The 25,061-nt window shown below is 32.5% G+C and overlaps 1 protein-coding gene across 5 annotated transcripts in view; it reads right to left on the bottom strand.

Annotated features, from left to right (window-relative positions):
• LOC143239787 (filamin-A-like) overlaps positions 1 to 25,061 on the bottom strand; it is a 167,363-nt gene that overhangs the window by 87,294 nt on the left and 55,008 nt on the right. For all 5 annotated transcript variants that reach the window (XM_076481298.1, XM_076481296.1, XM_076481301.1 and 2 more), the window contains 12 exons: positions 23,440 to 23,602; positions 22,805 to 23,005; positions 22,420 to 22,557; positions 21,864 to 22,121; positions 20,904 to 21,094; positions 19,230 to 19,490; positions 17,615 to 17,735; positions 17,312 to 17,430; positions 16,492 to 16,597; positions 13,144 to 13,716; positions 4,034 to 4,207; positions 1,792 to 1,928 (listed from right to left, as the gene is read on the bottom strand). In XM_076481298.1, the coding sequence (XP_076337413.1) occupies positions 1,792 to 1,928; positions 4,034 to 4,207; positions 13,144 to 13,716; positions 16,492 to 16,597; positions 17,312 to 17,430; positions 17,615 to 17,735; positions 19,230 to 19,490; positions 20,904 to 21,094; positions 21,864 to 22,121; positions 22,420 to 22,557; positions 22,805 to 23,005; positions 23,440 to 23,602 (2,442 nt within the window). The remainder of the gene's footprint in view (positions 1 to 1,791; positions 1,929 to 4,033; positions 4,208 to 13,143; positions 13,717 to 16,491; positions 16,598 to 17,311; positions 17,431 to 17,614; positions 17,736 to 19,229; positions 19,491 to 20,903; positions 21,095 to 21,863; positions 22,122 to 22,419; positions 22,558 to 22,804; positions 23,006 to 23,439; positions 23,603 to 25,061) is intronic.

The following is a 25,061-nucleotide window of genomic DNA, read 5'->3' as shown; positions in this document are numbered from 1 at the left end:
GAAGACCGAATTCTTGCTACTACCAAAACACAGAAATAATCCTTCTCAGGACTTCCCTGAAGACTGAATATTTGGCACTACCGAAACACAGAAATAGTCCTTCTTATGACTTCCATGAAGACTGAATCCTTGCCACTACCAAAACACAGAAATAGTCCTTCTTAGGACTTTCCTGAAGACTGAATCCTTGCCAAAACAAGAAATAGTCCTTTTCAGGACTTCTCTGAAGACTGAAATCCTGATCACTACCAAAACACAGAAATAGTCCTTCTCAGGACTTCCCTGAAGACTGAATCCTAGCCACTACCAAAACACAGAAATAGTCCTTCTTATGACTTCCATGAAGACTGAATCCTTGCCACTACCAAAACACAGAAATAGTCCTTCTTAGGACTTTCCTGAAGACTGAATCCTTGCCAAAACAAGAAATAGTCCTTCTCAGGACTTCCCTGAAGACTGAATCCTAGCTACTACCAAAACACAGAAATAATCCTTCTCAGGACTTCCCTGAAGACTGAATCCTTGCCACTACCAAAACACAGAAATAGTCCTTCTCAGACTTCCCTGAAGACTAAATATTTGGCACTACCGAAACACAGAAATAGTCCTTCTTATGACTTCCATGAAGACTGAATCCTTGCCACTACCAAAACACAGAAATAGTCCTTCTCAGGACTTTCCTGAAGACTGAATCCTAGCCACTACCAAAACACAAAAATAGTCCTTCTTAGGACTTTCCTGAAGACTGAATATTTGGCACTACCGAAACACAGAAATAGTCCTTCTTATGACTTCCATGAAGACTGAATCCTTGCCACTACCAAAACACAGAAATAGTCCTTCTTAGGACTTTCCTGAATACTGAATCCTTGCCAAAACAAGAAATAGTCCTTTTCAGGACTTCTCTGAAGACTGAAATCCTGATCACTATTAAAACACAGAAATAGTCCTTCTCAGGACTTCCATGAAGACTGAATCCTAGCCACTACCAAAACACAGAAATAGTCCTTCTTATGAGTTCCATGAAGACTGAATCCTTGCCACTACCAAAACACAGAAATAGTCCTTCTTAGGACTTTCCTGAAGACTGAATCCTTGCCAAAACAAGAAATAGTCCTTTTCAGGACTTCTCCGAAGACTGAAATCCTGATCACTACCAAAACACAGAAATAGTCCTTCTCAGGACTTCCCTGAAGACTGAATCCTAGCCACTACCAAAACACAGAAATAGTCCTTCTTAGGACTTTCCTGAAGACTGAATATTTGGCACTACCGAAACACAGAAATAGTCCTTCTTATGACTTTCCTGAAGACTGAATCCTTGCCAAAACAAGAAATACTCCTTCTCAGTACTTCCCCCAAAGACTTGTGTAAGTCTAATGATAAACACTTTAAAGTCAATTATTCTAACAAAGCAGCTTGGCTTATCACCTTTTCCTAAAATTATAAGCTAGTATTTTGAAATTACTGATAGAAAAACGTTTTTAAATAGCAAAATTAGCCCAAACATGAAAAAACCAAAACAAAGTAAAATCTATAATTACAATCTAGTTATTTGTTTAAAATATAAAAACTGTTAAAAGCCTGTATGTATTCAATTTAACCTTCAACATCTCATATAAAAGATGAAATATTACAGGATACAGATCAATTTGTTTTAAAATTAGTTTATAGCATTCAGGTTAGCACATTTTACATACCAGAAAGAAAAAACTATATTTCTACTGCAGAGGTATGTAACATTCTATTGTTCCCCAAAATAAGAACGTATGTTTTACAATTTTTTCTCACCTGGTTAACAACTCCATGTTCCAGTCCAGGCCCATAAGCTCTGCACTTTCGTGGGTCACAACCTTTTGTAACATTAACTTTGAAAGGACTACCAGGAACAGGCATCCCATCATAACTGATATCAATCTTATGTTGTCCTAGTAAAACAGTTGATAAATTTAAATGAATAATATCACATTTTCCTCCAGATATTATCTAATTAATAAATATTACATTAGCATCTTTCAAACTATTTAACCTGAGACCAATTCAGCCAGCATTTAATTAAAAAATTTACTCTGCTTTTTATGTCATTCAGTGTTCTCATAATACAACTTCCACATGTTTTAAACTACAGAAATTTATTATCCTTAAACAGAATTAAAGTCTCATTTTTTCAACCTTTTAATTTCTTAACCTAACTGCTTTGAGTGATGTACACAACAACTAGAATTTTTTAATAATCTAACTCATATTTTCCAAACACTCCTGTGTATATTATATATTCACAAAAAAATTATTTCTTAAAGTTATAAAAGCACAAATTTCTAAAATTTTTTGGTAAATAACTAGCCTTTTCAAGATACCTGTCTCACAGATTTTATGTAAATAATTCAGATTTTAATGCTTTATGTATTTTTAATTATTATATATCTGTTATAGGGATTATACTGCATTGTTAAGTTAATATAGAGATTTAGGACTAACCTAATTCTCCTAGGCTGGCTAAACCTTGTGAAATATTATTAAGATTATGGCAAGAAATACTGTTAACACCAAAAATATACAAGTGACAAAACAATAGATTCTACTCCTTATAAGTATGAACAACATATTAAATTTATTACTGGATTAATTTTTAGTTTTAATCTATGAAGGTAGCTTGTTCTCATCAGAAGTTAACTGGAAATTACCATAGTGGATAGAAAAATTGCATCTTTCCACATTAGAAATACACTTTTATCTACCCAACTACCTACTAAGTATGTATACATTTATCTATGTAACTACATGTATATCCATTCATATTTCTAACATCTATTTACAATCATTAAAACTTAATTACAATAGCTACAATTCCAAATAATATATCATTAGAAAGGTGAGTTTTCCTACATTTGTCTTAAAAAACCCGAGTTAAAAAAAATTGCATGCTTCGATTGGAGTTCTGGTTTCCAAACCATGTTATAAACTTGGTCTTCTGACTCCAAGACAGGGAAAACTGTTTAGATTTTATAATAAAATAAAACAATATACATATATCTATATATTATAGTACCTTGGTTTGCATTTTATTGAAATTTCCCCAAGATGTGTAAGTATCTTTTGTTTTTATTAGATTTTCTATGACATATATAACATCTTAAGGTATTTTATGTGGCAAGTGTTTGTGGTTCAAGCATCTTCATTTCAGTAAATAACTGCAGTAACGAGCAAATTTACTCATATTTAGAAATAGTAAAATACATGCAGATGGATAAAATAATTCTACCTGAAGCAAACCCATGTTATTATACTGATTAAATAATACATATGCTTTGGATAGTATTAGCTTGTTTATTCACAATTACTTTCAAGTTGTTTATATATTCTTGGGCAAAATCCATCTTACTGCTCTTACTGGAAATCTTTTGTTTAAGCCTAAATCAGTTAGCAAATTACTTATTTGCCCCAGTGAACCTGTAATAGCAAAGGTTTGGCTTAAATAAAACCATTTATGTTTTCTGCAGTAACAGGTCATATTTTATTTCTTCTTTTAACAATAAATAGAACTCTCCAATTTTTATTACAAATGTAAAACTCCCACATCTTTGTATTCTTGTATTCTAAAGATGGCTTGTATGGGTATTAAAACTTTATTTAAAATACATAACAATGTTTCAACTTTCTTAGGTCATCTTCAGGTTAACAAAAAGAGTTTGCAACTGACTGTTGATGGGTGCATGTCTTAGGAGCATACTTTTCATTCTGTGCTATGTTTACAGAGGTACATTTATTAAATTTAAAAGAAAAAAAAGGACTAAAATTTCCAAAAACTTTAATTTTCATCACTTATGTACATTACTAAAACTTTTTGTTGATTTTTTTCTATTAATGATCATAAGTCTAGTTTTCACAACAACTTGAGATGAGGCTACAGTTTTCATTTTGCAAATCTAATAACCACAAAAAGTTCTACAAATGCCATGTACAATACCTTTTAAGGAATAAATTCTTAACATTATACATACAATATTCTGTAAGTTCTATTTACATCACCCACCTTCCTCAAATGGTGTATACGATATTTTATATGTTCCATCATCCATACTCTTGACCACAGATCCAGTACGGGCTCCAGAAGGGTTGGTTATTGTGCAATCAATTTTGGCATCACTGCGCTTGGAGATGGCTCGTGCATCAACAGTGAAGTCCGTCAAGGAGTTCAAAAATACTCCTAACGAGTTACATTCATAAACTAAGACTCAATAAGAGTAATTATAAATCACTGATGGAAAGGAACTACTAAATTAAACTTCTAGGTAGACATTCTCAAGAAACATATACTGTAGCCTACAGTCAATAACTTGTAACAACATTACTTAGTGTAATCAGTGTAAAGATTTTATGTTGCCTATCAGTGAGGAGAACCATTTAATTTTGAATAAGACACTGCACCAAACAGATCCTGTACAATTATTTTAATAAAAAACATTTTAATGTCATTTATTCAAATAAAATATTAGTCATCTATGAAATTATTAATAAAAAACTCAAATATTAACCATAACTGAATGTTGGTTGAATTTACATATGTAGGTAACGTATGATAGAGTTCTTGTGCCATAAATCAAAAGCATTTGCTGCATGTAACTAAAAATCTAGTTCAGTCACCATGCTGTGGTCTTGATAAGCATGACGTCCAATGTTCATCATACATCCAACAACATTTCACAAAGAATACAAAGTATCTCTGATACCATACAACATATTTTGATAGCAACCACTACTAAAAGACACAGTCAATGCAATGAGTCCACATGAAATATATGAGGTCAAGACAGTCAGATTTAAATATCTGGGTGTGCATTCATCATGGCTATTCTTTCTCTTATATTGTAGTGTTTGTCTTATGGCCACCACTACACAGAGTCCAGCTGCATATACCAAGAAGATTCATAACCATATGTGTCCCATAATAACTGGATGACTCAAAAGTAAGAAAATCAGGAAATTTCATTGTAACAAAAATTAATAAAGTGAGATAGGTTCCCACAGGCAATGTTCAACCTTGATCTTTCTATTAAGCTGATAGGAATCTTGTAACCAAAAGGAATAGAATAGCAGATAAGCCATTCCAAAATAGAATATAAGTCTTTGTTCCAATCAAGTTAAGTCAATCTTGAATGCTGCTTAAATAATTCAGACATTTTCCTTCTTAGGCATCACTTAGATTTAAAGGATGAGCAGTAAGCAAGAACATATAAATAAGTGCAATATGCAGAGATGCCAACTATTTCAAATGACTGAGCATAATGACTGTAAACAGAGCCCTTTATCATATGAGGCTACTAGGCCTGACCTCTAAGCTGTTTATTATTATAACTGTTATTATTTATTACTGCTATAGTTTGCTCATTTATGACTGTGTTTTGTGTATTTAATAAATAAATTTACAAAAATTCTTTTGAAATTATGTCTTTTATTTAGTTCAGAGTAACAAACATACTGGTAAAACAACATTGAACATGCACAAACAGTAAGCAGAAAAAGCCTTTGTGTAAGGACTAGTTTATATCATGTTATGACACTCATCGTAATAGTTTTGCAGCTGTTGCAGCCTTTGCTTTCATAAGAATGTCTCTGGATGGTTGGGAGTTATAACAACATTGTCCATTTGACTGCATACACATCTTGTGTGTTAAATACTGTTCAAAACTGAGGTGCTCATGTTTGGTCTGAACTTGCTTTTGTTCTTAGTTGCTAAACTAAATATCCTTTCACTGTCAGCATTAGAATGGAAGATTGTAAGAATTCCAAGCATAACCCTGCACAGAATGCCATACTTCTGGTTGCCATTTCTATCTTTAACTGTAGAGAGCTGAACCCAAAACTTGTCAACATTCAACTGAAGGACAGTTTCTGAGAAAGTATCAATTTCATAGTTCAAATATTACCCATCCATCTTCTCAATAGTGTCGTGTTCATATGTATTGACAAGGACAGGACAATACCTGTCTGTGAAGAAGCATAGAGAAAAGAAATCTTTGCTGACTTTCAGTTTTGGATCAGCAACCTCTGCATGAATCAGAAGTTCATCATTTAGAGGGAAATGTTTCATCATGTAATTTGTAGCTGCAATATAGTATTTCTTGACACTGGTGTAGAAGCTGATCAGGTCCAGATCCTTTTCATATTTAACAATGTTTTCCTTGGCAGCATTTCCAATAGAAACTGCCTCATCAGATTTGTGTAAGGATTCATTGTTGTAGTCAAGTTCAGTGATGTTGCCTTCAAGATATTCTGTCTTGATGTATCTGACAAGTATATTTTTAACTTTTGTAATTAGAGTTCTATGCATAATGTGTATGCAAGGTTCTTCTCTTTGCAATATCAAATTGGCTTGCTCAAATAGAGGAATTGCAGACTAAAGAAAAAGACAAAATAACAAGTTCATTTTGTTGTACAAGAAAACTATTAACTTATCTAACTTGCTCTGTGCATAACGTTTCTTGGTTACTTCCTTGCTAGCTTTCGTTTTCTTCTCTTTTTTCATTGATTGTTTCTTCTTTAGTTCAAGGTCAGACTGCCTAAACATATATTGAGTTATATCAAATGTTTCTTTGTCTGCTTTTGGAGACCGTTGTCTTGTGTCCCTGTGTGGCTGAGAGGATGTCTTGACTGTGTCCCTGTGTGACTGAGAGGATATCTTTAGTGTGTCCCTGTGTGGATGGGAGGGTGTCTTGACTGTGTCCCTGCATGGCTGAGAAGATATCCTGACTGTTAAAGTCTTGCTGCCTGACTGAGCTGCACATTTAGATCCTTTTGAATCTAGTTTTTCCTTTTCACAGTGAAAATACTTCTTCAATGGCTTCCCCATGCCCAATATTCTGTTGTGGCACACCAAGTGATAGTCATCTTGTGTTAACAAGTTGCAGAATTTTTCTTTCTTCTTTGTCATACAATCCTTGAAACTCTTTGAAATGTTGTTTTCTGTTAGCACTTTTGTCCAGAAAATAGTAGATATCTGTCAATATATCATAAACTGGGCAGGGCAGTTCTCTGGAAGCTTTCTGGGCAGCAATATTCATGAGGTGACAGACACAGACCATGAAGTAAAAGCTAGGCTGTTGTCTTGAGATGTGTCCCATCACACCTTTACCTATACCAGACATAACTGAGGCATTGTCTGAAAAAAAACTATTACAGTTTTCCCATGGAATTTTCCTCTTTGTCAGTTCGTGGTCCAAAAGCTTGAAAATATTCTCTCCCATTAAAGCATCTTTCCATTCCACCATTTTCAAAAAAGAATAAACAATTTTTCCAAGCAAAGGGTCAAGATATTGTACAACCACTGGATACAGTTTTGAGTCATCCATGTCTGTGTATCTATCTGTGGCTAAACTGTAAACACTGTTAGTAAGTATGCTTGAAATCATTTTGTCATCTTCACAACCTAACATTTGTACAATGGCTGTAGTTTTGGTTCTAGCACAGCCATATTTTTGCATTATATCAGAGTCTTGGAACATTTTTATGAATAGATGTCCTGCATGATCGGCTGACATTGGGGTAAATTATGAGGAATGAGAAATTGTGTGAACATCACTTCTGCATTTATGGTTTCATATTCTGAATTCTTCTCACAAATGTCGTCATCAGCATCGTTTTTGTCTTCGCCTCAGCCTTTTGTTGGTGAGATGCCGATTTTGTATTTCTGGAACAATTGTTTATCCCGCCATGCACCACAAAAAAATCGATGTGACAAACTGTACAAAACGCATGACTGTCACTGACTTTTGATGCAATGACCGGATATTTTGCACTATACTCTTTCCTAAATTTTTGATTCACAGTTTTAGTCCTTTTAGATTTGCCAGAAATAAGATAATCTGGTGAACAAGGCCTCTTTTTTTCCCATCTTGTGAACAATCGCATTGGTGTCTCTATGCTGCTTAGAAATACCCATCTACGACGCGAGTGCTAATTGGCTGACAAGCACTGATGACGTAATTATGGATTCCCCCACGTACCCAGTATGGAGAAGCACCGCACTCAAACTATTGGCAGACGTTGGAGATTCAAATAGTTTTTATTATTTCAAGCACAGTAGGGGACATTTATTTTGAATTAAGCATAAAGTTACACAATGGGCTATCTGTGCCTTGCTTACTATGAGTACCAAAACTAGGTTTCTAGTGGCATGAGTGCACAGACATACTACTGTGTCATTGAACGGGGGAGCACATCAATAAAGATATAATCAAACCCTCACATAAAGTCAGAATGAAAGTCATATTCTTAAGAGAGAGTACTTGTATTTAAAATTATATTATCGTCTAAAGAAATGGGCATTGTTCATGTCACAGTTAGTTTTTTTTATTATCTGAATCTTGAATATATGAACCCAAAATATGAAACATTTAAAGGAATTTTATATGTAGTGCCACATTTCATGTAGTTTAGACTATGCACAAACACTACTACTATTATAGCAAGATGGAATCCTCACTGGTCAATGGAAAATAACAGCAAACAGACTCAACTCCTTCACTAACATTGAATGACACTACCACAAGTTTTATTCTGCCCTTTAAGATGAACACTGTCCATACAAAATTAATTACTCAATAAAAGTAAGCAACCCTAAACTTCTGTGTGTTTGTTTGTTTGAAGTTAAGCACAAAGCTACACGATAGGTTATCTGAGTAGAAGCATTATTTATATAAAAACAACAAAATTAAGAAGCTTAATCAGAAGTAACATAAGAACTCTCATGCAACAAAGTCTGTCTCTTCAGAAAGGCAAATTAAGCTTAACACAGAGGATTACTCAAAAAACCTATAACAAATGGAAAAAAAACACTTTTTTAATGCAGAGCCACCTTGCACTACCTGTTGTGTCCATCTAGGAGAATTCCAGATTTTTTGTATTGCAAATATGTAAACTCACTGGCCCATCAGAAGACATAAGAAAAGGAAATGTAACAATTCTTTGGTGCACTCTAAGAAGAAATTAAAGAATGTAAAGAACAAGATCCTACTAAACACTAAAAATATGATGAATTATGAGAAAATAAAAGAAACTTCATAGGTGAAGCAAACAATAAAACATCAGTCTTAACCAATAAATTTTCAGAAAGAGATTGGTTTTGTTTGTTTTGAATTTTGCTGAAAGCTATACAAGAGCCATCTCTGCTAGCTGTCCTTAATTTAGTAGTGTAAGACTGGAGAGAGGACAGTTAGTCATCACGACCAACTGCCAACTCTTTGGCTATTCTTTCAACAATGAATAGTGGGATTGACTGTCACATTATAACACCCTTATGGATGAAAAGGCAAGTATGTTTGGTGGGATGGGGATTCAGACCCATTACCCTCACACTGCGAGTCAAGTTCCCTAACTATCTTGAACAGAAAACATAGAGAGGCAATTAATTCCATCAAAAACTAACAATTGTGAAGAAACAGAAAGCTTCAAGGTAAACAATAAAATAAACAATCAAGTCATATCAGGAAAACTGAAAACTCCATCTGTTAAATCCAACTCCAAGTATTCATTTACTAGATCAAGGCAGCCCACAACAGAATCATCCTACTCTTAAGAATTAGAAGGATTTCTTAGTTATAATTTAAGTTTGTAAAATAAAAAATATCAATTATTTCACATTTGAAAGATGCAAGTTCAAGTTATTTCTAAAATTTAAAGGTATTCTGATTCATCAGCTTGTTTATTTTTTTTAATTTTGCTCAAAGCTACATGAGGGCTTGCCGTCCGTAATTTAACAATGTAAGACTAGAGAGAAGGCAGCTCGTCACCACCACCCACCACTTACTCTTGGGGTACTTTGTCACCAATGAATAGTGGGACTGACTATCACATTTTAAGCCTCCATGGCTGAAAAGATGAGCATGTTTAGTGTGACAAGGATTTGAACCTGCAACCCTCAAATTATGAGTCAAGTGCTCTAATCACCTGACCATGCCTGGCCAGAAACAACATTTTATAACAAATATTAAAAACATGGTAACACCAAAAAACGTCTTTAATTATAGATGTTTCAAAATTCCACCTTCTTCATTAAAATTATAAAAAATATTAGTTCATAATGTTCAGACTACAAAAACAAAATTAGCTATTGAACAAATTTTCATATTCAAGGACTGGTGCACTTTTAAAAATTATACCAATGCCTAAAGAGCAAATGAAGGTCAAGATAGTTATGGTGATACCATTTCAGAAAAAAAGTTATCTTAATTTCAAATTCAACACAGACAGATTATTGACTTTTGAACCTTTTAACCAAAAATTCTATAGGGAAGCAGTATTAATTAAGATAATACAAATAATACAAAATGTGTGGTAAGTGATCACGGTAAAGGCTGAAAGAAACTGTCAAAACAAAAAAACAGATGTACTTTTAAAAAAACAAGGTTAAAAAGAAATAAGCAAACACTGATAGATTAGTGGGCAAGTGTTTAAAAAGCTGGATGGAAAGTTTGCTGAAAATTTTAAGTTTTTACACATAGGACAGCATTTTACTTCTATTTCAAAATATCTGATTTTCAAACCATGTTAATGATGTATGCATTTGTGTGTGTGTGTACATATATATATTTACATTTCTGCACAGTTTGAAACAGCCCAACAATAAACTTCAAACTTCTTAAAACTTGCATCTCTTCATTGTATTAGCTTCTTTCTTAGCCATATGTAAGATGTTTTAGAAAATAAACTTAAGAAGCCATAGATTTGTTTTTAACACATGCCAGACAAATTATCTGCATCATGAAATCTTCAACTCTTTGAATGATTCAAGGTCTTATGTTGAACACATCTGTTTGGACTTAACAGTTAATTCTTTTAAACTCAAGTGGTTACTTTAATTTTACTAAGAAATAAAGCTTTGGGAATCATATGAAACATAAAGTAATAACACAAGTGAACTTAGTTAAACAGTAGATAATTTCAGTATTTAAATAAATTTAAAGTAGAATATATTTGAAGTAAATATTCATATTCAGGAAATCATGTTAAAAACTAAGGACAGTAAAAACATTTCTTAGTGATTTGGTACTCTTAAAATTCGACAAAAGTAATTCTTACACTTTCTAAGTATTAGAATTTGATTTTCTAGTCATGTTAATATACAGTTATGACAGAAAGTGTTCGTACCCCTGCATCCCGAGTGGTTTTTTGCTCATAACTTATAAAGTATCATGATTAGGCTAATAGAAGTATGGTATATTATAAATATTATACTGAAACACATCTACATAAATGTTTATGTAAATTAAACGACAAATAAACTGTTTATAAACAAATAACCAAAAATAGGAGGAGCAGAAAGTGTTTGTACATTTCAGAATGTGTGAAAAAACTGATATTCCCGTAAAAATTTTGTTTAGTTTGGCGAATAAACTATATTATACCATTCCAGAACTCGACATTGGGTTCATAATTATTGGAATTTAGCCAGTAAAAAATGTACTTGTGGCAATTTAGCGCCATCTCCGTCATTATCTGTTTGGTCATCATGGCGAACAGGAAACAACTCTCCCGTGATTTAAAAAACCGAATTATTGTAAAATACAAGTCTCATGTGTCTCTTTTTCCAGTATTGCTACACAACTTAATGTGCCGAAATCTACTGTTCAGAGCATAATTGCCAAGTTTAAGCTTACAGGATCAACTACTGAACTCCGTCATTCCAGACGCCTCACCAAAATTCCAGAGAGAACCAAGAGGTATCCTCGTTTAACATGTAATGACATACAGAAACTGGTAAGAGAAACTGGGGTTGAAGTAAGCATCTCTACAGTAACAAACATGTTACGCTTTTCTGGGTTCAAAGCATGCCGTCCTCGTAGAACTCCACACATAAAGCCTGTTCATTTAGAAGCACGACTGAGGTATGCAAGAAAGCATATAGATAAACCCTTTACCTATTGGAAGAATATTCTCTGGTCAGACAAGACTAAAATCGAGTTTTTCTGCCACAATGATGTTTGCTATATTTTCCATAAGAAAGGGGAACGAAATCTTCCAAAGAACACAGTCCCTACAGCTAAACATGGAGGTGACTCAATCATGCTATGGGGTTCCTTCAGCTCTTCTGATGTAGGCAGCCTTCACCATGTCAACGGAATCATGAAAAAAGAAGAGTACATTGATATATTAGGCACTTATATCAAGAATGATGCTCGTAACTTGCGGCTTGGGCGTCGTTGGATCTTCCAGCAAGACAATGAACCTAAGCACACATCAAAATATGTGCAATCCTGGTTGCAGAGGAACCATATAAGCGTTCTGGAGTGGCCATCGCAGTCATCCGATCTCAACCCAATTGAAATTGTTTGCCATGAGTTGAAAACCAGGGTTCATCAGTGTCATCCGAAAAACTTGAAAGGCTACACAAATGTACATTAAAGTAGATGCATAAAAACTTTCTGCCCCTCCTATGTTTGGTTATTTGTTTATAAACAGTTTATTTGTCGTTCAGTTTACATAAAAAGTTATGTAGAAGTGTGTTAGTATAATATTTATAAGAAACCACACTTTCATTATCCTAATCATGATACTTTTTAAGTTATAAGGAAAAAACTACTCATGATGCAGGGGTACGAACACTTTCTGTTGTAACTGTATAAAGTTATTTTCTAGCATGTTAATATATTATGTATAAAGTTATTTTCTTGTCATGTTAACATATATGTATAAAGTTATTTTCTTGTCCTGTTAATATATATGTATAAAGTTATTTTCTTGTCATGTTAATATAAGTGTGTTTGGAAAGTCACTGTGAAGTTTTGCAATCATATTTTATTCAGTCTATTTCAAGCCAGCAACTGATAATGGTGTTTAGAAACAAAATAAGAAGGATCCAGGCCTGTATTGATGCCAACAGGGGTCACTTTCAACATTGTTTATAACTGTCATTCATATTTACCTCCTGTATTCTATACTGAAACATGTCTGTTAATAAATATATAAGTGCACAGTGACTTTCCAAACACCCTGTATATGTATAAAGTTATTTTCTAGCCAGTTAAAATTGAGATAAAAACTAAGATATGGAGTTAGTATGATTTTATTTGTTTCTTCAAGAATAAAGAAGATAATAATAATTACAAGTGAAAACATATGTACAGTAAACTATAAGTTCCTTCTTACCCTGAGGTTGTATTCCAATGCCTCTCACTCGAATATCTCGAACCTCCACATCTGATATAATGAAGGTATCAAAAGGTGATCCTGGAACATGATGACCATTGAATGTGATATTTACAATATAATGTCCAACTTCTGTAGGAAAATAAGCCACAGAACAAGTTCCATCTCCATTGTCACGGCAGTTAATTGCAGCTTCACATGGTCCCTCTACTGTCACACCTAGGTTACCTTGGCCAGCTTCTCTTGTATCAATCACAAACTCAGCAGGTCTGTTCTTAATACCACCAGTCAGTCCAGGGCCATAAGCCTGAACTAAATTGAAGTCTGCATCTGGTTTGACCATCATCCTGTAAGGAATAGTGGACACAGGAGCACCACAGAAAGCAATGGCTAGAAGATACTCCCCTAGTTCAGTGGGCATGAAGTTGACAAGGAAACCTTCAGCTGTTGGAATGATGTGAGCTTTTGTTTTCCGTCCTGATGGACTGGTGATGGTGATGGAAAAGTCTGCATGCTGGCCTCCAGCTCCTTGGGTGATCACTCTGAACTGCTGCAGGGAGTTGATTGGAGCCGCTGATTGGGTGAAAGTAGACAGGGCACCCCATTCAGCCACCCACCACATTCGTCATGCTAGTCTCACCACATCAACAGAAATACCAACTAATATATTTCTTCTACGACATTCTTGAAGGCATGCAGGTTAAGGACAGCATCCACAGCAATCCACCATACAGTCATTTGATTAAACAATACTCAATAGTAACAAACTGTATACTGGTAATGTCAATACACACTCAAGAAAATTAGTAGCTTAACTATTAAACTTACAGTTCACACCATTTTAATTCACACCTTCATTAGATGGAGCCACAATGCCTCATTTAATTATAATTACTACTAGGACAATCCCTTCCCAGTATCTTCAGTCTTCTGTGAAGTAGTGGTGACTTGTTATTTTTATTCCTATTCTTAATTATGAATATAAGATCTAAAATTATGAAATACGACTGGTTAAAAGTCAATCTCAAGGCTAAACTATTCCCCATATTATACATTGCAAGACACACAAGACTAAGTATGTTTGATTTTAGACTAAATGATATGTAAAATATAAATAGCTTTTTCATTGCACCACTAAACTGATTGAAGCATGTGGAAAATATTTTATCACTGTACAGTAATTTCAGTTCACTTCCACTAGTAAATTATATTTACAAAAAAACAACAACACTTCAAAACAATTCAGTGACAAAATCTTTAAAAAAGGAATGCCACATAATCTGTACTGTTGCTTCTGATTATCATACTGCAAAAAACACGTGGATCTTTAACATGCCAAAAAATAAAACAAAACATATCATCACTATCTTCAGAATGATATATGTCAGAAAAATAATACAAGTCCTAGTTAACTCCACTATCCTGTAAAAAAACAGGGACTGTGGGTCATTACATAAACAGCATTTAACAAGATCAGTACTGTGTCTACACACAGACACTAGGAGTTATCTTTAAATTTTTCAAGATGATCAAAATTTGATCATTGCCCACTGATATGTTACTGGATTTCAATCAGAATAAAGAAGCATGTTTTTATGAAAATATAGTATGAACTATGGACCCTCAAATTCACAGTCCAGTATGCTAACCACTACCTAACCATTCCTAGCCCTATTCAATAAGAGTTTGGACTCAGATGTAATGCATGCAGATCATAGCATTAGAAAAATAAGCAACTTACAAAAACATACTGCTTGAACCATCCCTTTACTTTATATTTTGGTTTTACATTACAAACAGAAATTATCTTTTCACAGTTTAGGGTTTTCAATGACTATAATACTTTATGCTAAAATACAAAGAAGATAAGTGCAGAACACTTACAAGATTTGGGGTTTTGTCTCAATGGTGATTATGATCCAATCATGAAGTGTTAAATTTAGATTTAGTTCCACCATTTTCTGATCAAGTTTGACCATTTGTTTCAGCATAAAACTATACAACGGTCTATATATGTGTGGTGTCCATTGCAGAGACTGGAACCCTGAATTCGTATTTTATAAAAACAGAAACTTTCCAATAAGCCACAAAATGAGTGCTTTCATTCAACAGGCTCTCTTTGAATAGGTAAACCATTTGATAACTAGCAAGTAAAATACACTTACTCAGATACTTATGGAATTTAATTACCACTCAGATGACAAAATCCAGAGTATAGTATGTAGTCTGAAGTCAGCCTGAGTTGAAAGAATTTATCTGGATTTAATACATTTCTATCTAACAAATTGGTAGAACAATTAACATTCTCTATGGAATGAACTACTAATGAAACCTTGTTTTATTAGTGTATACTTTAACTAGGTTAGAAGATCATAGCATAAAAGAAAAGGAAGTTTTTGATTTCCTAAAGAAGTTCAAAAAGTTTTATTTTCTTCATTGACACGTGCACAATTTCATAAGATAATCATGCAAGCACATGCATAACTAGCAGTACATAATTAACAAGACTGAACAATGCATTCTTTATTACTACATAGAATTAAAAACAGTATAATCACTAGCTAAACAATAAAAACAATTCTAGCATTTTCAATAAACTTTATGGTTCATAATAATTCTAAACACAAACTTCATAACACCTGTTTACTTTATAGTTGCAACTAAAATAAATGTTAATAAATTAGTACAATACATATGAACCATACTTAAAATAGTATACACAATGAGATGTTGTCTTCAGAAAAATCACAGGATAAATTAAGTAATATACTTTATCTTTTGGAGGAAAGTAAAATAATCAGAATGTAAGAACTTGTTTATGACAGTTAAATTTTCCTAACAACATTACAGAATATCAAGTTCAAATTAAGTGCACTTGGCTGATTTTGAAAATTAATAATAATAGATTTAAATAAAAATTAGTAATACTAGAAGAAAAATATATTAAACCAAGTTTTAAGAGTAAGTGATTTTTGGAATAAATGGTCAATTATGAAAGATATAATTAAACACTTGGCCTAATTGCATCAAATAAGTTTATTCACATTAAAATTAATTTTCTTTAAATATACTATTTATCCACATTCATCTATTGGCAAATTTTATAGAATACAATCAAAGCATTTATTACTTTCACACAGAGATGTTAAAGCACAAGTTTATTTAACATGTTTATAAAATATTTGATTAAAGGTTCTGAGGGAAAAATCAATGTTTAAAGCATTTGACTAAAATTTAATAAAAATGGTATGAGGACTGTTATCAACAGCAAGATCTTTGTTTAAGTAAGCACAGTGCTTTAATCAACAACAAGAAGATATTTAACATTTATATTATTATAGCACTCACTTGACTCTAATCCATCCACCCTGATCTTGCTGACATCCACTCGTGGCTGTATGTTAACTTTAATTGGACTATTTGGGATCTCCTCTCCAGCAAACATAACAGTAACCTTGCAAAAAGAATAAAAAAGAAATTTCAACTTTCATGAACATGAGTAATCAAATTTGCATTTAATGATAGCAAGTTATGTTATTCACTATTTAATTTCAAGCACTGGAAGACTATTTTTAAATTATTCAGAGCAGATATGTCAGAGGTAGTCATCAGAAACCTGTTAAAGCAAATCCAATTAGAAAAAAACACAAATCAGCTTCGTTAAGAAATTTTATAACATAATATTAATTTCTTTACAAAACAAAAAGTTTGACAACATTAAAAGTAGATGATTAATGTCTTCAAATGCACTACTAGTTTTCTGTAAGTGTTTAAAAATATGCCAAAACTATTTTCAAACACATTCCTAAATTTATTACAAATAGAAAATAAATGTATATAATATTTTCATTGTCTTGAATCTAAAACAACAGTTGCCTCAATTTGGTATCAAAGAACATTACACTGTATATAAGCACATATATCATGGAACTTATCACAAATACAAAATATTTCAACACAATCATTAAGAAGTACATTGTAACAAATTTACAAAACTAAATGTAATAACAATTAACTGAAGAGTGTAATGAGAAAATATTGTATGTGATCAAAATCTGATTTGATATAATTCTAAGTTTCCCTTGTGTCTATGAACAAAAGTTCCACATACTGACGGTGAGGTTGACACGAGTATTACAATATGTGCAGTCAATGAGCACAAATTTACCTTGTAAGTCCCTGGAGTGGGAGCTACGTAATCTACAGTGTAGGTTTCATCTTCATTATCTTGGATCTGAACTGGAACTTGTATACCTTTCTCATCAGTCAATAAAACTTGGAGATCTCCTGTTAAACAACAAAACTGAGTGTGAATTACAGATTTGGGTGTTTTTCTTTCAGTCACTTAATGAGGAAGTGTGTTCACATTGGTAAATAATTTCCTGTTATGAAACTTAATAGACCATATAATGAACGATATTACTTCCAGTGGTATAAACACAGTGTTTTTATGTAAAAAGGACAAACATACCTTTACCACAACCTTGGGCATCAACATTGAAGTGAGTAGGAATCTGTGCTTTGACTCCTTTCTCAACTCCTGGGCCAAAAACTTTGACTTTAGTAGAATCAGTAGGTTCTGATACATATACCTTGAGAAGCAAACAGAAAAATCGGATACCAGCAAATTAATACATAATTCACGTTAAGTTCAATTATAGTTCTAAAAATAACTAAAGTAACTTAATCCTGCTTCTTCTATTTGTATAATTGTACTTTAATGGCAAAGCTTTGAATATTTGCATTTTGCAACATCAATAAAACTTTATATTTAAGCAATCAATGGTTTTAATGTCCGATATAAAATATTTCTCTAAAATTTCATATTGACTTAATACTGCTAAGTTACACCAGTATCTAATGTTAGTTTCTGTATTTACAATCATCTTCAAAAAAACAAACAAAAAACAGAAAAGGCTAGTAATAATATTGAGCATTTTTAAACATATCCAGATTAGTTTATCATTTCAGTCACACATAGTATCATAATAACAATTAAAACAAAAACTTTCTTATTTCTTGTTATAATTAATATATAGCCATTCTTTCAAGTTCATTACCACTTCACATCGATTGGGAATGCCAGTGTTGGAAATAAGTATTGTGTAAAGACCGCTTGTTGTTTTCAGGGTGGTATTCTTACTTTCTATAAAATATGGCATTAAACCAACAGGATGTAGAAATATCAATAAAACTTTATAAAATAGTGGGATATTAATTTGGTTTCTTAAGAAGACATATAATGAAATTATTCAATGAAAACGATTTCAGTATCTGTAATCTTATAAAATAAAAAAAAATTAAAACTGGTTAATCAGATGTAAACAAAAAACAAAAACTGCTTGCAATTCAAAACTAAATAACAGAAAGTAAGTTTTGATTTTAACTATTGTAACATCTTGACCCATAATACTGAGCCATCATCAGTAAATCTTACTTGACAATGACTTGATATTATGGGTAGAGACATTATTACTAACAATTACTTCACAGAAAATAAAAAATAACTGAGTCATCTACAAAATCAAATGCATGTAAACACTTTTATATTGGAGAAACAAGAAGTGAAACGAACCTCATACTTAAAGAACATTTTACAGGACCCTCATCTTTTTAACATCTTAAAAAAATAAAACTCATTGGCAAAGAAAAAATGTTGAAATCATCTAAAGAGAAACAGATGTCTACAGAAGAAAATGGCTGAAGCACTACTGATAAAGTCATTAAAATCAAAACTAAATATTTTTTATCTGTAATATTATTTCATCCATTTCATTTTACTAAAAAAACTAACATCACCTACAAATTTACAAGTCTGTAATATTTCCCAACGTACAACCTGGTTTTTAAATGCAACTTAATGAAGACTTCATACAAAATATGAAAATAAGAACTAGCCTACAGTGATAGTTGCTGTTCTTTATTTTGATTTAATTATTCAGTCCAGAAGGTTCCTCACTAAACAGTAAAGACTATAAAAGAAAACAGAGGCAGTTTCATGGTTTAACATGACATCTGTAATGAAATTGTCCACTAAAATTAGATATCACATTAACTAATCAGAAAAAACAACAACATTATCATACCCTAAAAGGACTATTGGATATTGCTGCTCCTGCCAAATTAACTTGTATGGTGTGTTTATTTTTTGAAGTAGGACAATAAGTACATTTGTATGTCCCATCTTTATTATCTTGCACGTTTACATTTACAGATTTGTAGTTTTCATCCATTACAGAAACCTCTAAAGATACTGGGTTTCCAGCTTTACGTGCATCAATGGTAAACTCTGTAAACTGTCCTTGGATTACACCATTCTTCTGAAGTCCTGGACCGTAAGCTTTAACCTGAGGATGTTGAGAAAAGAAATAAACCACTGACAGATCATTAACATAGAATAAAGTTAGATAAAACAGAAACATGAGATTTCTACATCAGAGGATAGAACACTTTTGTAAAAGTATAACAGTAAAAACCAAATCAAATGACATGACCTTATGGTAAGATAACCCAAGTACTATCAAATGGTATGACCTTATGGTAAGATAACCGAAGTACGTTCAAATGACATGACCTTATGGTAAGATAACCCAAGTACGTTCAAATGACATGACCTTATGGTAAGATAACCCAAGTACTTTCAAATGACATGACCTTATGGTAAGATAACCCAAGTACTATCAAATGACATGACCTTATGGTAAGATAACCCAAGTACTATCAAATGACATGACCTTATGGAAAGATAACCCAAGTACTTTCAAATGACATGACCTTATGGTAAGATAACCCAAGTACTTTCAAATGACATGACCTTATGGTAAGATAACCCAAGTACTTTCAAATGGTATGATCTTATGGAAAGATAACCCAAGTACTTTCAAATGGTATGATATTATGGAAAGATAACCCAAGTACTTTCAAATGGTATGATCTTATGGAAAGATAACCCAAGTAGTTTCAAATGGCATGCCCTAATAGTAAGATAACCCAAGTAGTTTCAAATGGGATGATCTTAATTTAAAATAAGCTAAGAGGCTTAAAATAACATGACCTTATGTTAAGATAAACCAAATGGTTTTAAAATGGTGCTTTTAAATTTATATTTCTTGTGATCCTGAAAAACAAAAACCTTTTTTTTATATGATATGAATGGTAGATATTTATATACACTGGGTGTCTAAAAATTTGAGAAGCACTTTTGAAATATGGTATCACAGAAACTGTTTAATTCAGATAAGCATTCGTTACATTTGGTATAATAATATTTAAAGTTCCTTATACACGTACAGCCACCACAGTTCATATGCACAAGTTACACACATACACACAAAATATCCAATTGGTATCAAATCTCTTGACAAATGTTTTTACAATGTTGCAGAAGAGGCTTCATGAATATGCTGATACATTTATTCATCATCCTTCATAACCTTAGTAGTGTAACCGTGATCTTTATGAAGCTACACAGGTGGAGTATCTCGATAATACGGAGAGCCAGTTTATCAGGCCTCACCATCCAATCCTACACAGCAAGTTTCATCAAGTATCACAGACACTAAAGCTTTAGTCTGGAGGTGTAAAATATCACATTAATAACATCTGTCAGTGGTGTAAAATTCTTCAGACATTATTTTAGCACATGCAGCAAACCATGTGCCTCTACATTAAACAGTTTCTTGGCATAATTTTAAGAAAAGTGTCTCAAAACTTCTTGGACACTTTGCATGTTAATCATATAAAAGATTGCATCAACACACCTTTTCAGGGAAGGACTCAGCTTTTGGAAGAATCTCTGCAATGTATGGCGATTTAGGAATATCTTCATTATCACAGAGAATGTGAACAGCATACTGCCCTGGTGCTGTTGGTAAATAGCATATGTCTGCTGAGCCATCACCATTATCCTCACAGTCTATTTTAGCCTGAGATGGCCCTTCAACTGCAAAGCCTAGTGGGAAAAATTCAAAGAAATGAAAAAGTTCCAAAACTACTATTTCTTGTGTGTGTTTAAAATCTCTCTTGGGAAAAGTGAGACTGTTCATATTTTCCATCTTAGACAAATATCTGATAATATTGAAACAAACTATTTGTTTTTTAAGACATTATATGCTAAATGTATAACAACATACATTCTGCAAAATACATACATCTTATTCATTCTTGGCTTTTAATCTAAACTCCAACTTATGTAGAACTCTGCTCTGTAAGAAGTGTGCTTAAAATGTCAGTAGTACCATGATTAATCTAATCTCTCACTTAGATAATATTCTATTTAAGGTTAGCCTTCGGTAACATGAACTGGTGTTCAGAAAATTAGCAATATTAATCCTACACACTAAGTTTTATACTAATAAAAAATGCTTACATATTTTAAATTCTTTTGATGTGAGGAAAAATGAAGTTTGTTTGAAAATCACATGTGAGTAGCTTCTTATTGTAAACTTTCCTATTCCCAAACTCAGAAGTTCTACTTTTTATATAAATACAAAGATCTTAAAGGCAAGTCTTCTTATTTAAAAAAAAGTTCAAAAATGTTCATTAGCATACATTTTTTCTCAATTCTCTTCCAAAATTAATTTAAAAAAAAAGGAAATTTATTTCATTTAACAAGTTTCTTTATTATTTTTCCCCATTAATATAGACATATTCAGTGAGAGCCATAAAATATTTATTTATTAGTTCAAAGTCAAATAAATGAGGGATATCAACAAAGTCACCTAGAGATCCAGTTTCTCCATTAGTCTCTACTGTGAAGGTTGCTGGTAAACCTACAACACCTCCTTTCAGTCCTGGACCATAAGCTCTAATCTTGGATTCTTTATGAGGACCAACATTCACTTCAAACGGACTACGGGGTATTTCTTGTCCACCATATGAAATTGTAATAATGTAACGTCCTTCCTTCATTGGTTTATAGATGCACTCGTAGGTAGTTTCATCTACTTTTTTAACCTCAATCTTTTCTTTAATGCCCCCTATAAAATAATTTTAAAAATGGTATTATTTTACAAAAATTATAAAGATTATATTTATTCTTATAGAAAAAGACAAACAAAACAAATTAACAAAACTTGAAAATGACTGAAATACATGTTTAAATTTAAAAGGGAAAAACAAATTTAGTACCTTATCAACAATTACTTTTCATAATTTGATATTACAAAAATGTTGAGTGTTTTGCATATTTGAAACTTTAACTAATTCTGAGTAAGTTCATAATCATATCAACAAATTAAATGAAGATTGTTTTAAGTGTTCAAATTCTGTACTCACCAGGCCCAATGACCTTAATGTCTAGGTCCCCCTCACCCGTGCTTGCCATAGACACTTTAAAATCTGCAAGTTCTTTGACACGAACCCCATTTGGTTGAAGACCTCTACCATAAGCACGTATTCTTTGAGAATCAGCAACTATCAAAAACACAGTAATATTTTCTGTCATGCCATGCTATCAAATACTTTAATTGAAATAGGTCTCATGGAGTAACATACATTAATACTAAAACTTACAATTGTGTGAACAAAATATATTTTATAAATTCAAACTTTACATGATTAATCAATCTCATACTCATATAAAGCACAAAGGTAGAAAACATTTTTACTGTGGAGATGCACATTACATAAAAGAAAAATGAAAGAAGAAAACAAAACTTACTAGTAGAAACCCTTACTCCAAAGGGACTTTTAGGAATCTGTTGCCCAGCAAAAAAGACATTAACAGAATGGACTCCAACAGTCTGAGCGACATATTCACACCGATAAACATATTCTGATACCTTCACTAGCCTGTACAGGGTAGTGTTACGATTACCCTGTTGGTCTAAGATGATTACTTCTACCTGACCTTTGCCAGCATCTAGAATAAAAACAAAAAGATGTTACAAAATACAAGTGGAATAATTATTTATATATAAACTCAAAGATACATTTATAATATAATTTTACAGAGAAAAATGAGACAAAAAATACATGTATCTTTAGATGCCTCCCTTAAAATCTAGTTAACAGGGACTAAACTACAGATCTCGTGCTTTCAATATTCAGTCTGTCATAAAGTCAAAACTGTACCAAACGTATGAGTGAGATTTGTTATAGATTTATTTTAAAACCTATATTCTCCCAGTTAAAGTTAGATTCAGAAAAACACTCCAACTATAATGAAATATTATCTAGTATTTTTTCCTTTAAATATTTTAATGGAAAATGCTTTTAGCTTCTTTGGATAAGTGAAAAAAACAACTAAATATATAAACCAAAAGAGCCAAAGAATTTTTATTTGTACACAAGCACCTTTTGTAAACACGTCAAAGTATGTAGGTCGGCCAACCGTGACTCCAATTGGATCCAAGCCAGGGCCACTGGCTGTAACTTTCTTAAAATCACCAGCAGTGCCCTCTACCTTCACAGTGTAAGGACTCTTGGGAATTTCATTTCCACTAAATAACACTTTTACCTTAAAAAAGAGAAACCCAACAACAAATAAACTGTTTTAAAGTATAATTTGCCTGATGTTAAGATTAATCAAACTATGCACAATAATCAATTATTAAAATTATATTTCTCAAAGAATTAGTATTATGCCTATTATATTTTTAAGTTTTATCACTAAATTCTTCATTCAGTGTCTAAAGGTTTCCAAGAAGAACAAAATATAATAGTTCTGTACTTTATTTTAAGTAAAGTTTTAATACCCATACCAGTTGTGTTTAGAATACAATGTATAATAATATTAAAACTGTACTGTGTCCATCACTTCCATTGCCAATCCAATGACAAGTTTCTCTCAAAACAAAGCTCATCAATCCAGCTATGACATAACAAACACTAAGGGAATGAATAATGAATGTAGTGTTAAAAATATAGTAGGCCTAATATTAAAGTCATGTGATGAGTATTATTAACTTTAACTTTGTTTAGTTAGATCACAGATGGTATTCACTTCATATCAATTGTTATACACCATAATGTTTAATAATTTCCTATTTGACTACAATCTTACCATACATACAGTATAAATAATACCAAATAAACAGGTTATTACTTAACACAGGTTACTGTTAACAGCTTTGGCTGAATTCTGTATTTATGGAAAAGCAATTAAAGTTATCTGCAAGTTGTTTCCAATTTTGAACTACTGACCAGAAGGAAGTCAGCCAATCAGCAAAACTCTACTACCCATGCCAACAGATTGATTGTTACTCTTATAATCGCCCACAGACTACAGAGTGGAGAACATTTTGTGGTATTTCCTTTGGATTCAAAACTGGCTTGCAAGCTAAAACGTTCGAAGGTCAACCTCAGAACCAACTCAGTCCATTCTCATCAACTCTGACTAGAAAGACTATAATTAGCCAAATTACCTCTGATTAATGTTTCACTTATGTGATTTAAATTTCATTGGTTTTAAGATATAATTGAATTAATAATTTTTTTCAAAGTTTTAATGTTTAAAGGCATTTTAAGATACCTAAAAATTCCAACAAATTAAAATTTTTCTACATATTCAATGTTAATAACCTTAACACAGAAGTGCTCATACTTATGTGGAAATGTTTGGATGTTATTGAAAATGTATTTCTGATAACTATTTCCACCACTCACAAAATTAGCTATTCTTGTTTTTTCCTGCTATTTATTCCAACATTTTTTATTACACATGCTACAAGCCTTCTGCATCCCCTGACTGGAATAAAGTTATTCCAACATGTCTCACATGCAAATCATCACATGTTTCCTACCTACCAATAGGATGCCCAATCGTTGAATTTCCTCTAAAGGTCGATAGAGATAAAAAGCAAGGGTAAAGATTAGGTGCCAGCTTTGAGTTATTGAATAGGAGAAGTTACCTTTACAAGCCACCAAGGTTTTGAGGAGGACGAAATTATACAGATGAAGGAGAAGATGGATATGGT

Source organism: Tachypleus tridentatus, chromosome 13 (assembly GCF_004210375.1).
Source record: "Tachypleus tridentatus isolate NWPU-2018 chromosome 13, ASM421037v1, whole genome shotgun sequence".
NCBI lineage: Eukaryota > Metazoa > Arthropoda > Merostomata > Xiphosura > Limulidae > Tachypleus > Tachypleus tridentatus.
Note: the sequence above shows the minus strand (reverse complement) of the source record. Positions and strands in the feature narration are given on the sequence as shown.